Below are 14683 nucleotides of genomic sequence, written 5' to 3'. Positions count from 1 at the left end.
ATGGGCTAAAAATCTCTGACTATTTATGACTTTGTTCTAGGATTACTGAAAAACATCATAAAAACAAGTAGCTATTTTGCTATTCCAGTTCATTATGAAATTGGAGCACCTGCACATCCAATGGATTAACTGCAGTACATGTTCTTACAAACAGCACATGGCATGTGAACTCTAGCCCTTGTCTCCCTGACACCCTATTCATGGTCCTACTCAGAGGCAGGATTGTCCAGTCTACAAAATGTCTTTAGGACATTGTCATATGATCTTCCTCTCTGTCTGCCTACTGGTTGGATATACAGTTCTGATCATAGAATCATAGAATCGTTAGGGCTGGAAGGGACCTTCAAAGGTCCTCTAGTCCAACCCCCCTGCAAGGAATAGGGATATCTCCAACTAGATCAGGTTGCTCAGGGCCTCATTCAACCGGGCCTTGAACGTCTCCAGGGATGGAGCATCCACCACCTCTCTGGGCAACCTGTTCCAGTGTTCTACAACTCTCATGGTAAAAAATTTTTTCCTAATATCCAACCTGAATCTACCTCCCTCTATTTTAAAACCATTACCCCTTGTCCTATCACAACTGGCCCTCCTGAACAGCCTCTCCCCATCTTTCTTGTAGGCCCCCTTGAGGTACTGGAAGACCGCTATAAGGTCACCCCGGAGCCTCCTCTTCTCCAGGCTGAACAGCCCCAACTCTTTCAGCCTGTCCTCATAGGAAAGTGCTCCAGCCCTCTTATCATCTTCGTGGCCCTCCTCTGGACCCTCTCCAACTGGTCCATGTCCTTCTTATGTTGGGGACTCCAGAACTGGACGCAATACTCCAGGTGAGGTCTCACGAGGGCAGAGTAGAGGGGGAGAATCACCTCCCTCGACCTGCTGGCCACGCTCCTCTTGATGCAGCCCAGGACGCGGTTGGCCTTCTGGGCCGCAAGAGCACATTGCCGGCTCATATTGAGCTTCTCGTCCACCAACGAGGATCACCTACTCTTCAAAATTTGATAACCAAAACAGCCACTCCTGATGCAAATACACATCTTTTGACCAGATCTTGGTATGTTTTAGTCCCCTGTTTGTTTCTACGGAAAATTCTGATGAGAAATAATTAACCAGAATAACAAGGAAGAATCTCAGACATTAGCATTTAACAAAAACTTTCTTTGTGTCCAACTGTTTAGACTGCAGTGGGATTTCCAGCTGAATATATCTCAAGGGTTCTCACATATGTATCATGATTAACAGTTAAAATAAAAAATCTTTTTTTTTTTTTTTTAAATGTGTAAGTATCACAAATTACTGTTGTGTGTAGAAATTAATCTGGTTTACCAAGGAAAAGTTACAGAATGCAGCACACAAAACTATTTCTGAACATGCAGCACCCTATGAGAACATAAAAAGGCGTAAGCCTTTGTCTGGGTCGAGGGTTGCTTGCAAGTAGCTTTGATGATTTTAGATGGCACTGCTTTTGAGAAGCAGCAGCAAGTTTTTGACACAAAGGCACCAAAATGAGATCCTAATCTAATGAAAAAACACTCAAACAAATCACAGTATTAAAGGGCTATGTGCATAGCAAAATAAGAAAGCCCTGTAAAACATCTGATGTCATCCATGTGAGATCACTAGAAACTGACATTAACTCCCAGAAATACAACCTTTGAGTAGTTAAATTGAGAAAAATTCTATCTTTACTCATGTAACCACCCTGAAATGCACCTTGCTAGCAAAACGGCACTGGGAGATTTTGCCAAGAATATTCTTATTTTTTAGTATACATCATGATTAAGTGTTGTATTTGATAATGACAAGTAAATGTTCAGTTCATTAACTTGACATTAAATTGTTCATCTAGTTTGCGTTTACATATGTGTTTTTTCACTAGCTACACAGATTCTGTCAACACAATGTTGTCACTTGGTCACCAAGTACTGCTTGCAAGACTGGCTTTAGCTGCTCTGACAACTCCCAGATGGCAAACGCCACTCATCCCCTTCTAGCCTCAAGTACTATTTTGCTTTCACACCACACAAAAACCCCAGTAAAATGGCATCATAAAAGACGTTGCTTCAGAACATGAGAAAATAGCTCCCTAAATCAGATCATCTCTTCTCTGAGCAAATCAGACGTTAAAGCATTCTGTGAATCGTCTGAGACATGGTTACGCTCAAATATATCAGCCAGTGACTAATAGAGCAAAGGAAGTATTTATTCCATAAAATTTCATTTTTATTTTAGATGTAGTCCAAGCTGTGCACTGTCTGACAGAGAAATCTGCATTCATGTTGCTAACCACACAAAACAACTCAAGAGAGCAGGTCATTTTCATAAAAGAATCCAGGAACATGCTACTCAAAAAAATGTAATTTCCTAAGCTTATGAAATGCAAAACCTAAAGGATAACCATACAAACAAGCATTTCCTCTCCTATGTATTCTGGAAAAGGGATATAGGAATCAACATAACAGAAAAAAGACTGATTTTAGATCAAATCAATAATTACTCTCCAACATAAGGAGACATATAAAAATCTCACAAAATAAAGGACTATCTCGCAAATTAAGCATTTCTTAGAAACAAGTGTGCAGATGACAAACACCTAGTGATGAATCTGGTTTAGAAACAATCTATCCCAAGAAAATAAAACACCAATCCCCGCAAAGCATATGTGGAGTCACTTCCCATTTCCACAGAATTCTTGAAACTTATTGTTAACTAACACTCCTAAAAATCACAATCTCTTTTCTGATTTTCAAAGCAGAAGTAAAAAGAAATTTGGAATTTCACTTGATACTACAGGAGTGATTATATATTAAGATACAAGAGATCTGCAGTACCATTCCATGTCCATTTTCTTCAAACTACCATTTCTGGCAGAGGCCCTTCATCCAGGAACAAGGGGAAATGGATTTAAGTTGAAGGAGAACAGATTTAGATTAGATCTTAGGAAGAAATTCTTCAGTACGAGAGTGGTAAGACTTTGGAATAAATTGCCCAGAGAAGTTGTGGATGCCCCCTCCCTGGAGGTGTTCAAGGCCAGGCTGGACAGAGCCTTGAGTAGCCTGGTCTAGTTGAGAGGCGTCCCTGCCCATGGCAGGGAGGTTGGATTAGATGATCTCTAAGATCTCTTCCAGCCTATGCCATTCTATGATTCTATGATCCAAGATGAGCACATTCTCCACTTCCACGCCATGCCATCTATTAGTTCTGTCCTATGTTGCAGTTCAATACTCCTTCAAGTTATGCCAACACTACTGTTTGTAAGGACATGCTGTAGAATAGGTCACTGAAATTATTTCGGTTAAAGAATAATCTGCACAGACCCTTTGAGGTAGGAAAAAAGACAAGAAAACCAACAACCCCTCCCCACTACTAAAGGTTTTGAAAAATCCAGTGAATAAATTTGATCGAACAAGGTCTCTGTCACTGCTGCTCTAGCACAAAACAGATATTCACTCATGCCACAAAGCTTGAGACTTTCATGGCAAATGGCTCAATCAGCAGTGATGAAAATAATACCCAGACCTGAAACTTAGGAGATATGACCCTCTTTGTCTCCAAGTTTGAATCTCCTTGTCTTTAAACGTGTCTTTGTTAGTCAGGCCATTAATGCAATTTTTAAAACGTAGTTTCCTTAGAAAGTCCATAGTGTTCTTTGCTAATATAGAAAAAATGCAGACTCCAAAAAACCATTTAATTCCACTAGTAAAGACATCCTGAAATTATTTTGTTGTTCTTAAAAACAGCCACGACCACAACCAGATTAATTGTAATTGCTTCTGTAACAAATATTTTGCAATACAGGTATCAATATATTAATTATTCTAATGTTAACTGACAAATGAAAAATAGGTAACCACATATTTTTGTTTAAAACGTTCCTCAACACTTGCATTAAATTCTTATAAATGTAGAGAGTGCCCCTTATGAACTACGCCAGAAAGATTTTCAACCATTGCTATTGAATGCCTGAAAAAGGAGAAAACCAAAACAGAAACCATAACAGTATTGCATCAACTAAATACAAATAATTCCACTAAAGTGCAACTTTGGAATAAATAGGCTCAATTTCCATTTAATATTTTCAGAAGGGAAATCCCATAATACGAGAGGCTGAATTCTGTTGTTTGGCTTCTGGTTCTACTTAAAAGTTTTAGCAGCAAAGCATTTTGTCCTTCATGTCTTGAAAAATTTTAAGCAACGAGAAAAAAAACATTCCATGACTTGAACTCCTACTCCGAACACCAGACAAAAAATGATGTTCACAAACTTTTAATTCTCCAGATAGTGTGGAGATACTATCTATAATATCCTATAAGGCATCTAATCATTCTCCTAATTTTCTACTGCAAAAATACACTATAAAATTAAGTGTTCTGCCACAGAGGAAACAACATCGAATCAATCTTCACCCATCAGGAAAGGTTTTGGTTTCCTCATCTGCAGTAAGATATACCTTAGGAAACAGTAAAGATTATTTGAGTCACGCTTCTTAGTAACAACTGTATTTACAGAGAAAGAAACTTATTTTTCCACCCTCAGGAATCTGGAAGAATAGTCCCAGCAAGAAATCATAGAACACGCGTACTTTGCCTACTTGTATGTCACTAACACTTAGAGCTCAAAAAATACTCTTCTTATTGAGACACAAAATCTAATTACCTACTGCAAGACGAAATCCCCTAGTTTCACAGTGATGTTGCCTTGTCTGTTCGTGTAAAACAACATTTGTTAATGTAGTTTTAAATGTCATAGGTGTCACAGGATACCTAAGGTCACCAAGATTAACCGAGAACTAGTTTTGAATTTACAGGCCAGCTCTTAAACATGCTTCATCAAGAAAAAAAGTCATCCCTAAGTAACAAATGAACATCACTAGTGCTCTTAGAAACTCTGCCTCACTTTTTCCCCACCTTTTACCCAGGCAAGGAATAAATCTTAACTTCATTTTTTACAATATCATGTCTTTGCAATTTTGCTGGGCAATTTTATCCCAAATTTCAAGATACACAAATACTGTTTGAGTTGCATAAATAGTTTCTTCATCTCCAATATTTAAATACATGAAAAAGTGTCATGCAAGAGGAGAGAGAAATACTAGGAATTGACCACTGACTGACAAAAAGACGTTATTTGAGTGCATACGTGTAAACATCTTACTAAGCAGTCATTACCAGCAAAGTAAAGAGCAAGAGGAACAATATTTGGATTTTTTTTTTCCATTTGCCCAGTTAATTGATCTAACTGCATTTGCTTGTGCTCCTCCTTTCAATTTTCTTTTCTCTTGCATTCAGCAGCAGATGGAAGAGGAAAAACACAACCAGGCTATTTTTAATAGAATACCCCAAATTCCTGCATATGACTAGTTAACATTCAAGAACATACTGTAAACACATGAGTGTGTGAAGCAAAGATTTACAAATACAGAATCCTGCAATTATCTGTTCTCCTGAAATTAATGTTTCTTGTTTAAAGTTACATTAACATGTTTTGTTAGGTAACTAGATGAGAAACAGTTTGTAGAACAATATCTCTGTATAACCATGACACTGTCAGCTTCAGAAGAGACTTTTTTCTTTTTTTTGTTTTAATAAACAGTTAGGAGCTCTTCTGTACTTTAAGGGATTATAGGGAAGATATTAAGAGCGTTTTCATAATCAAATCACTGGACCATATTCTGATAAGATGTGCTGGTGTGCCTTTCCTACAGCAATTTTTGACATATGCCTCTATAAAACTATATCTTCATTTTAAACATGGGATGATCAAAAGACAAACTTTATTACTAGTGTGTTTGGACTGTGAATTCCTTCTACCAGAGATCAGGTGTCTTCCCCATGCTTTCTGCTCAGAACAGAGGTAATTTATATTTATTAAACTGCTTAAGAGCTCCAATAAAGATCAAATAAATAATAATGGATGCCTAGATTTACTTCGATTCCTTATCTACTACGAAAAATAAAATGCTACTATTAATTCACTTCTAGACTTTCTGATACAGAGTTGTGCTAATGTTACCTAACACATCACTTAGCACCATAGCTTATCCTTTGACCCACGTAAGTATTCCTCCACACAGAAAAAACTTCTGTAGGATCAGGTGTTTATAACAAAAGACAACAGCTGATAAGTTTGCTGTAGAGTTTAATTTTCCAGACCTTTACGGAAAAAAAAAAAAAGAAGAAATCCCCAAATGCACTTTAAACTGTCTTTAATGTTTTTACTGACTTCATTTTTACCTAGTACTTGCTTATGTGCCATAAAGTTTTTAATTCTCGGTCTCATTCATGAACAGAACAGTTTCTGCTAATACTTATAAGATTAATTTTATTTGAAAATTGGAGAATCTGTTTTATTCTTTAATAATTCATAATTTTATACAATGATCAGAGTAGCTATCAGCATGATTACTAAAAATACATGACAGCTACTGAAACTACCTTCCTATATTCTCAGTATTTACCATTACACAAAATACAGTCACACTGCCTTTACAAATTAAAGCATTCTGAAGTGAATAAGGCTTCAAAGCAAAGACTTTTGGGAAAGGTATTCAGGCAAGTGAAATTATTTATTTTTAACACTGTTTGCCTGTAGTGTGTCCCCAGTCTTTCCACACACACACTCCAGTAACAATGACAGTCCCTGCTAGCAAGGACAGCATAGCTATAATATCTCAGAAATAGTCTGGAATTTGAAAGCTAGTTCAAATTTTCAATTGTGTGCATTGTAGGTGTGATACACATACACACTAAAAAAGCTGATGTTTTAAGTTCAGCACTCAAATAACACATAGAAGGAATTTACCCATACTTTCAAAGAACCAGTAAGACTCCCCTTTATATGTAACATTTAAATAACTGATTCTTGCTTTTACTTTTCAGAGCAGTTCCCTTTTTTAGATTCTGTTTATTATTTTCTACACAATAGATCCCCCCACGCTTCGACTGGGAAAGCAACCTTCGACAAGTGGGGAGATGCACAAAAGGGCATCCAGATCCCCAGATGTGACATACTGATGCATTCTGCATTATCACACATGTCAGGAGCTCAGGAAACGCTCACTGCAAGAGGCTACAGAAAGAACAATGTGTGGTGTTAGATAAATGTCTTCCACTGAATATGCAGCTGAACATTAGGTCACCCAGCTTTACAAACCAAGCACAAGGCATTGCAGACTTCTGTGATAATTAAACAAAAAGAACGATTCATGTGCAAAAACAACGCTTACCATCTTGCACCACAGGTGCCAGCGAACAACAAACTCTGATGTTCAGGATGCCTCTTCCATGTGATGAGTTCAGTCTACCCATTCTGCTGTTTTATTATGAAACTCTTGGGATTCCCCTCAGACAAAGCCAATCTTTTCCTTCCACAATGCCTGTGAATCTTGTGAAACTTGAGAGACCTGGCTAACTCCCTCTTTTCCCACTTTATATTTTCTTACCTTTGCTACAGAAAAAAAATTCATTTTACAACAGTTCTCCCTGTTCACGACAGACACTGATTCCATTCACCAAGGTCCTCTCAAAGGACAATGCTAGGTGTCCTTCTCCTGCCTTGAAAATGCTATGTGGACATTAAGCACTATCTTTCAGCTGAAGAAGAAATTACTTTGCTCCAGAACCGAGACTGCTGTCACAAAACATGCCTCCCCCACTCAAGTTTCCTAGCTCTTGTTAACTTACAAAGAGGCAGACTTACCAAAGCAGTACTGAGCTTGCAGCTCTACATAAAGTTTGCCATATGTAACAATGGTGCCACAGAGCTATTTACTGTGCCTCAGAAAGAAATCATTAAAATCTCCGAACTAATGGAAAGCAAGAACAATAATAAAAAAATACTCTAGTGGACTACTTTCCTGTATTAATCTGTATTTCCGCAGATGGATCAGTGTCATCCTGGATGTACAGACAAATAGGGCGACAGTCTGGCAGAAACAGGTCTGGGGTTGTGCTAGATGGCAAGCTCAATGAGTCTGCAGTGGGTCCTGGTGGCCAAAATGGCCCATCATATCCTGGGGTGTGTTAAGCACAGTATAGCCAACTGGTTGAAAGAAGCGATTGTCCCACTATACTCAGCATTGGGGTGGCCTCACCTTGAGGTTTTGCTGAGGTACATCTAGAACAGATGTGAACACAGAAGTTTAAATAGTCAATAATTTTTACTCACTCGACAATCCCGCTGTAGTGTTTTCATTAGCGCGCTATGTGTTTCAGAGTCAAAATACAACCCTTCATGCATGTCTTGCAAGAAATCCAAGTCTTTGAATGTAGGGTTGGACTTCTCCCTCTCTTTTCTTGATGCTCTCCGTTTGTACGTGGAGCCTTTCAAGTCATATGTGAAATGCATTTTCAAGGCTCGTGGCAAAACATTGTTCATTACAACAATTCTAATATTAATGCCTCCTGATTGAACGCAGTACAGCCCGTAAAATTTGGGTAGAAGAGTTCTTGGATTCTGGTTCAGATTCTAAAAGAAAAGAGATATTGTTAAATATGTCTATTTTCCATAAAATTCCATGCTTAAGAAAGTTTTTTTTACTATGAAAAGAATTTAACAAGCATCAAGAAAACTATGCATGTTTTCCCATTCAGTGTAGTTTCTTTGACCAGCTGATTTTCTTTGTGGGTCTGTATTTCAGAAAGCTACCTTAAACACTGCCTACTTGCCAAGAACTTACGTAGGTCAAGAGCAGAGCAGTAACTGCATTTATGTCAGGTTTCTCTTTCTCACGTCCCATGAAAGAGCAGAGTAGGGCAAACCTAAAAGCATCCTGGAGACTTAATTCTGACCTGAACAACATTTGCATTCCACCTGCTGGAAGGAGTTTGGGTCAAAAGCAGTTCTCATTATCTTGACTTGGATTCTGAAAAACAGAACCCCTGCTTTTCACATTGAGAGTTAGTGCCAAAAGACCAGGTTGTCTCTACAGGAGTGTGAGGTCATAACAGAACCACGACTAACCATCAGAGCAGAAAAGTGTGAAATACTCCAAATTCTACAACAGGCAAGAAATTAACTAGGAAAGGATAAGACAGGTGAGAGCGAAAATCCTCCTTCTGAATACAATTACTCAAAGGTTTTGGCATGAAAAAGCCAGAAAGGGAAAAACTACTTCAAGTTACATGATTACTAAGACACAACATACAACTATGGGAAGAAAGTACTTTCAAAGGAAATAATCACGGTGATTAAAGTTACACACTTTGGAAATCCTTGTATATGGTAGCAATGAGAATGAAGTTCCCAGAAACAATGCCAAGTGGCCTTACATTTACTTGTAATAACTCAAACTTATGCTGTGTTGATTATCATGATTAGAAACAACAACAAAAAAAGTACCTGCCACCTTTGCTCTTTTTGTTTAAAAAAAATCATGCACTGACAGCATCAAACAGTGAATCCATGTTATTCTAGTATAATAATGACAATATTTCCCAATGTTAGTACAAGTGAGAGGGTAACTTTATTTAAGAAAGCAAAGAAAGGAAAGTCAGTCAGTCACAGATCTAATACTCTGGAAATCCTGCATACCACTCAGAAGAATCTCTGTTCATATGTATGAGTGGCTTTTGTTTAAAAAAAACTAACAAACAAAACAAAACAAAAAACAAACAAAGAATTAAGTGCTATTTACTTTGGATCAATGGTTTCCCTTTCTGATGACTGGCACACATAAAACCATACAATCGACTTACATCAGTTCTCAAAAAGCTCCATTTAAAAAATGAGTTTTGAACAAATTATATGGGTAAAAGTATTTTTACATCATTGTTTTAATACATGAGAAATGGAAATCAGAAGTAGTCCAGAATAAAAGTGAAACTGACCGGTCTAGTTTCTTTGTCCACTCTGAGTGAAATGCAGAGGGTAGACAAACACAAAACGGAGAAAAAAAGTTGAATTAGAAATTTAGCAACTTTTTTATTACTAACTTAATAGAAGCAAAGTTTGGTATCAAATTAGAAGATGATATTCAGCTCCATCTTGAACGCTAAAAGAACAGCAATTATTGTCCTAAATATATCCTTGATTTATATCTATTCTTTCTGATTGATGTGTGGGGTACAAAGTTGAAACACAGGTAAAAAATGTCAAAAATATTATGAAAGATATGGATACAGTCAATGAAAGATTAAAAGACAACAAATGAAACTGAATCTTCAGAAGTGTCACGAAACAGGAAAAATATAGATATAATAGAGTCTTGAATTACTTACCATATAATAACCCGGCAAGAGCTTCTGAAGAAACTCAGCCTCTTTGTGTTGAACTGTTTTGATGATGAACTCGTCATCACTAGTTACAAAAAATAAGGACCCACTGGCACCTGGGTTGGATAATTCAATTAAAGGCTCACTGCAGATTGAGTACTGGAAAAGACAAAAACTGTTTTTCACTGCCAACGCATGCGTTACTCAAACACAAGTTTAATACAAAGAACTGCAGGTTCAAACAGGCACAGGAGAATCATGGAGCTTATTCTTTGGGCTTCAAAGGCAGCAACTCTACTACAGTACAGCAAGGTGGGTCACAGTAAGTTGGCTGAGATTTGGCAGGGCAGTTGTTAAACTCCACTCTGCCCAGGACATGCTGCACAACCATGGAAAAGCAGTTGGCAGCTGAGTGTATGGTCCCTCTTCACATCTCACTGCATCAGCTGAACTTGCCCTGGAGTGGAGCCAACGGTTGAGGTAGAGCAAGCCCATCCTCACACCATCAGCATTGCAAATTATTGAGTCAGAAGCCTTAAGATGACATTTTCACTGCAACTGTTCGCTTTTCATAGCCATTTACGAAACAGGCATAGGAAGATGTTAGATAAACATACTGGAAGCAGACGTTTCTCACTGCAGACAAATAGCCAAGTCCTCTTCTGTGAAACTGGGATTGAAACCATTAGAATAATAATCTTGGTATAGCTGCTAATACAGCTTTCTAATTTAAAACTGCTCGAAACAGAAAAACTAAGCACCAGTAAGCACCAAAAATTTGTGTTTGGAGGACCATTATGCTTAGACAGGCTTTCTCTTCCACAGGGAGACAGGAATAGTTACAATCATATTAAGAAGGAAAAAGGCACCAAGGAGTACTCCTTACTGGTAGAACTAGATCTCATATAGAGGTGAGATGTACATTTATTAAATTTCCATTAATTCACACTTCATGCTTCATTCAAACTAAATGAAGAGGAGACATTAAGTTCAAAAACTTAGAAAAATCAGTTTATATTAAAGTCGAGAGCTTGTTTAAAATATAATATCATTAAATGTTCACTCACACACTTTTTTCATTTGCTATATATCATGAGTTTTACACACTTGGAGATTTACTGTACAGTCCAATATTTTAAACTTCAGTCTTTGAAAGAAACAAAATTACACAGGATGTGAATTGTGAGTAGAGTAAGCACTAGGGAATTATTCTTAGCAGTGCAGTATGTCTTCTGGTCTTCTCAGAATACAAGGAATAACTGTTTCAGTAACAAATATCTGGTTTATCGGGTCATTGCCTGAGGTGAGTTAAGCAATTCCACAAGGAAAAAAAAAAAACCAACACAAAACGTTTTGTTTGTTGAAAACAGCCTTCATTAAATTTAACTGGAATCTTGCCATTGATTTCAGCAGGTGGCATACAATAAAATCTAATAAATATGTTCTTTTTTGAGCATTTGAACTAAAGAAGCATGCTTCCTATGGACTCAAACCACCGCCTTAATGCATCTTTTTATCCTGGCTCCAGCTGAGGCTTTTCCCATGCTTGCAATTTTTAAGAGACTTTTGCATGCTATAAAAATGTTTCCTGTTTCTCTCCCTGCTTCTCTAGTTCACTCAGTTCCTATGAGAGACCTTTCTTATTAATCCTATAGCTGCAATTGTCTACAGATACAACAGCAATACTGGTTTGTAACACTACAGGCCTTCAGATCAAATCAGCAGCTGTATTGCAACCCCTGTGTTTTTCTTGCGAAAATATATAAAGCTTCATGAGCAATTGTCATTGTTGTAAGCATTTGAAACCAATTATCCTAAACATGAAAAGCTCAATAAAACAGCATAGCATAAGCATGAGATATTAACCTACACTGTGCATTGACCATTTTACAGTTGAGGTCATTCCTGTAAAATAAAAGTCTACCCACAAAGTGCTGCTATACAAAAAGTACAGCTAATTTTGACCTGACATTTATGAAAGCTAAATCAAAACTGAAAAGTATGAAAATCCCCAAGCCCCTGACAGTTAAGTACTTTATGATCAAGAAGTTTCCCTGCAAAACAACAGAACTCCATGAGGTTTCCAGTGACAATTTAATTCTACCAGCTGCTCAAATGTATTTACCCCTGTTGTCCGGTCTGACTCCTGCAGTGCATTACCACTCAACCTCCTTGGACAAGGTGAAACTGTAAATCTTTGGGCTTCGTCATTGCAAATCAACAGTGTAACTCACGTACGCTTTCTGTAATTTCTCCTCTTTTTACTTTATTTTCCTTCCCCTTCAACCACAGTTGGACAATCAGTTGGCGTACTGTTACAGTAAAGTGCTTTAGATACTGAATTGGAATTACAGTCACTACATGACAGATCCAGATCTCACAGAAACAAGAGGGACTGTTCAGCCAGAATCCTGACATATGCTACTGGGAGCAAACTTGTAACCAGATATTTTGATCATAACCAATTGGGAAAAGCATCCCAAAGTAAAAATAGTTTTGTTTTACCATCATAGTATCCCACTGATCACATCTGCATCCGGACCGCAAGGGCGTGCAACCTGCTCTGATTGCAAAGTGATGCTCTTTTAGAATTGGAAACAACAGAAATGGATTCTAACATGCTTGCAGAGCAAATACAACCCTACCAGAGGCATGCATCAGTTACAAGAATGGATACCAAAATTCCAACTATACTTCACAAAAATATGTTTGTTGAAGGAAATCTGCTTTCGCATTTGCAAGAAAAGAAGGTACACTTAATCTTGAAACTAGCTTTTCTCGTTGCCCTTTTACTGGGAAATGTGTCACTAGTGTCTTTTGCTGTGCCAAGAGGAAAAAGAATCTGCAACAAGTTGCCTTTACTGGGAATTTCCCTCAGCGATTACTCATCTTGTAGCCAGGCTGAGTGTCACAAATCTCTTATCAACAGCAAGCAGTCTTTCTCTAACCTTTCATTTATGCAAGTGCAAACGGTTCCTTAGATGGAACAGAAGTTGCAGGTGATCACAGCTTTACTCTAGGAAGCACAGTCTTTTTAGCAGCTAGAAACACAACCCAAATACTACTTCTTTTGCCAGGTACACAACATATTACATAATGACACCTTCATAAAACTCGAACCCAAGTGCACTTCCCTGCTACTAACATCTATAATTCAAAGCAATGATTTTTTTATATATATATCTGCTGTCATGAGGGCTAGTAATACAAAATCTATACATAATACTGAAGGATTAAAATCAGACACCCACCTTCAACCTAAATAAAAGCAAAATCAGCTAAGTTTTGGTTTTAGGCTTACTGTCCATGAAGGAAAAATAACCCTTAAAACACACTTGAACACAACAGAAGTCAGTGAAGTAATATATTAAGTAATGTTTCAGCACTATTTAATAATTTTTTTTTATTATTCATTCAAGCTCTTTCAAATTATTCTGGTTTTAAAGAAATAGTTATTAATAATGGAACAAAAAGATCTACAAGCTCATTCGAAAGAAGCTAACAATAAAACTCTGATGTACAAAATTGCTAATTTGTACTGGGACTCAGATTTGTTGGGTCGACCAGCATGAGACAAAACTGGACATGAGGTAAGTATCTAGAAAACAATCCAGCTCTTTATTTTCACACTACACTTCCAAAAGCAGAACTACAGGAGAAGTAAAACGGTGAATCCTCTTCCCTGGCAGTGCACAAGGTGGTTCTACGAGATAAAGTCTGCTTCTATGACAGCAGCAAATGCATCACTTTTTTCTCACGTAAACAGTTGAATATTGAGAAGGAATAAATCTTCAAACTATAAAATACAGAGAACAAAGAAGATACTCTAAAATGCTTCTCTTTTAGCCCGCCACCCACTTTTCTCAAGGCTAGATGGGAACATTTGCAGACAAACACTTCTTTAATGAAGTGAATAAATAACGCAAATAACACAAGAGCACTTTATTAGAACTGAATTGGTAGAAGTCACACAAGTACTGATTATAATTTCTCTAGAAACAATGACCTGAATGAGCAGTAATGCTCAAGTTGCTTTAGTCAATTAACAAGGCAGGTTTTTATAGGAATTGTCTCAAAGATGAAGCGTCAAAATTTTCATAAGACACTAAAAATACTGACTAGTTATATACACTCAACAAAAACATACACAAAATTTACTACCCATTTAGGCATCTTTAAAGCATCCTCTTGAGTCACTGTGAAACTAGTATACATTACAATCATTTGTAACTCAAAGGAAAACTGCAAGCTCTTACCAAGTAATCATCAGGCTTGATACCAAAAAGTTCTCTGAAATAGCGGAAGGCAAGAGGTGCATACGTCTTAAATCTGAAGTCAGGGTAATGATGAGCAGGGGTGAGATTGCTCCCTTCACTGAAAACAAACAAAAAAAACAACAAAAATAAACCAAACCCAATTATTACTGAGCAGTTTTTAGTGACTTTCTTCTTGCAGCTGGTTTTGCTGTAGAACTG

The 14683-nt window shown here is 37.4% G+C and overlaps 1 protein-coding gene across 1 annotated transcript in view; it reads right to left on the bottom strand.

Moving 5' to 3' along the window:
* Positions 1–14683, bottom strand: part of PIP5K1B (phosphatidylinositol-4-phosphate 5-kinase type 1 beta) — a 115519-nt gene that overhangs the window by 38471 nt on the left and 62365 nt on the right. Inside the window, exons 6-8 of the mRNA XM_086629004.1 lie at positions 14465–14582; positions 10215–10367; positions 8164–8463 (exon numbers count right to left, since the gene is read on the bottom strand). Coding sequence (XP_086485130.1) covers positions 8164–8463; positions 10215–10367; positions 14465–14582 — 571 coding nt within the window. The remainder of the gene's footprint in view (positions 1–8163; positions 8464–10214; positions 10368–14464; positions 14583–14683) is intronic.

The sequence above is a fragment of the Tauraco erythrolophus genome, chromosome Z, assembly GCF_009769465.1.
Source record: "Tauraco erythrolophus isolate bTauEry1 chromosome Z, bTauEry1.pri, whole genome shotgun sequence".
Classification (NCBI taxonomy): Eukaryota; Metazoa; Chordata; class Aves; order Musophagiformes; family Musophagidae; genus Tauraco; species Tauraco erythrolophus.
The sequence above is the reverse complement of the archived record's forward strand: the minus strand, read 5'-3'. Positions and strand labels throughout refer to the sequence as shown.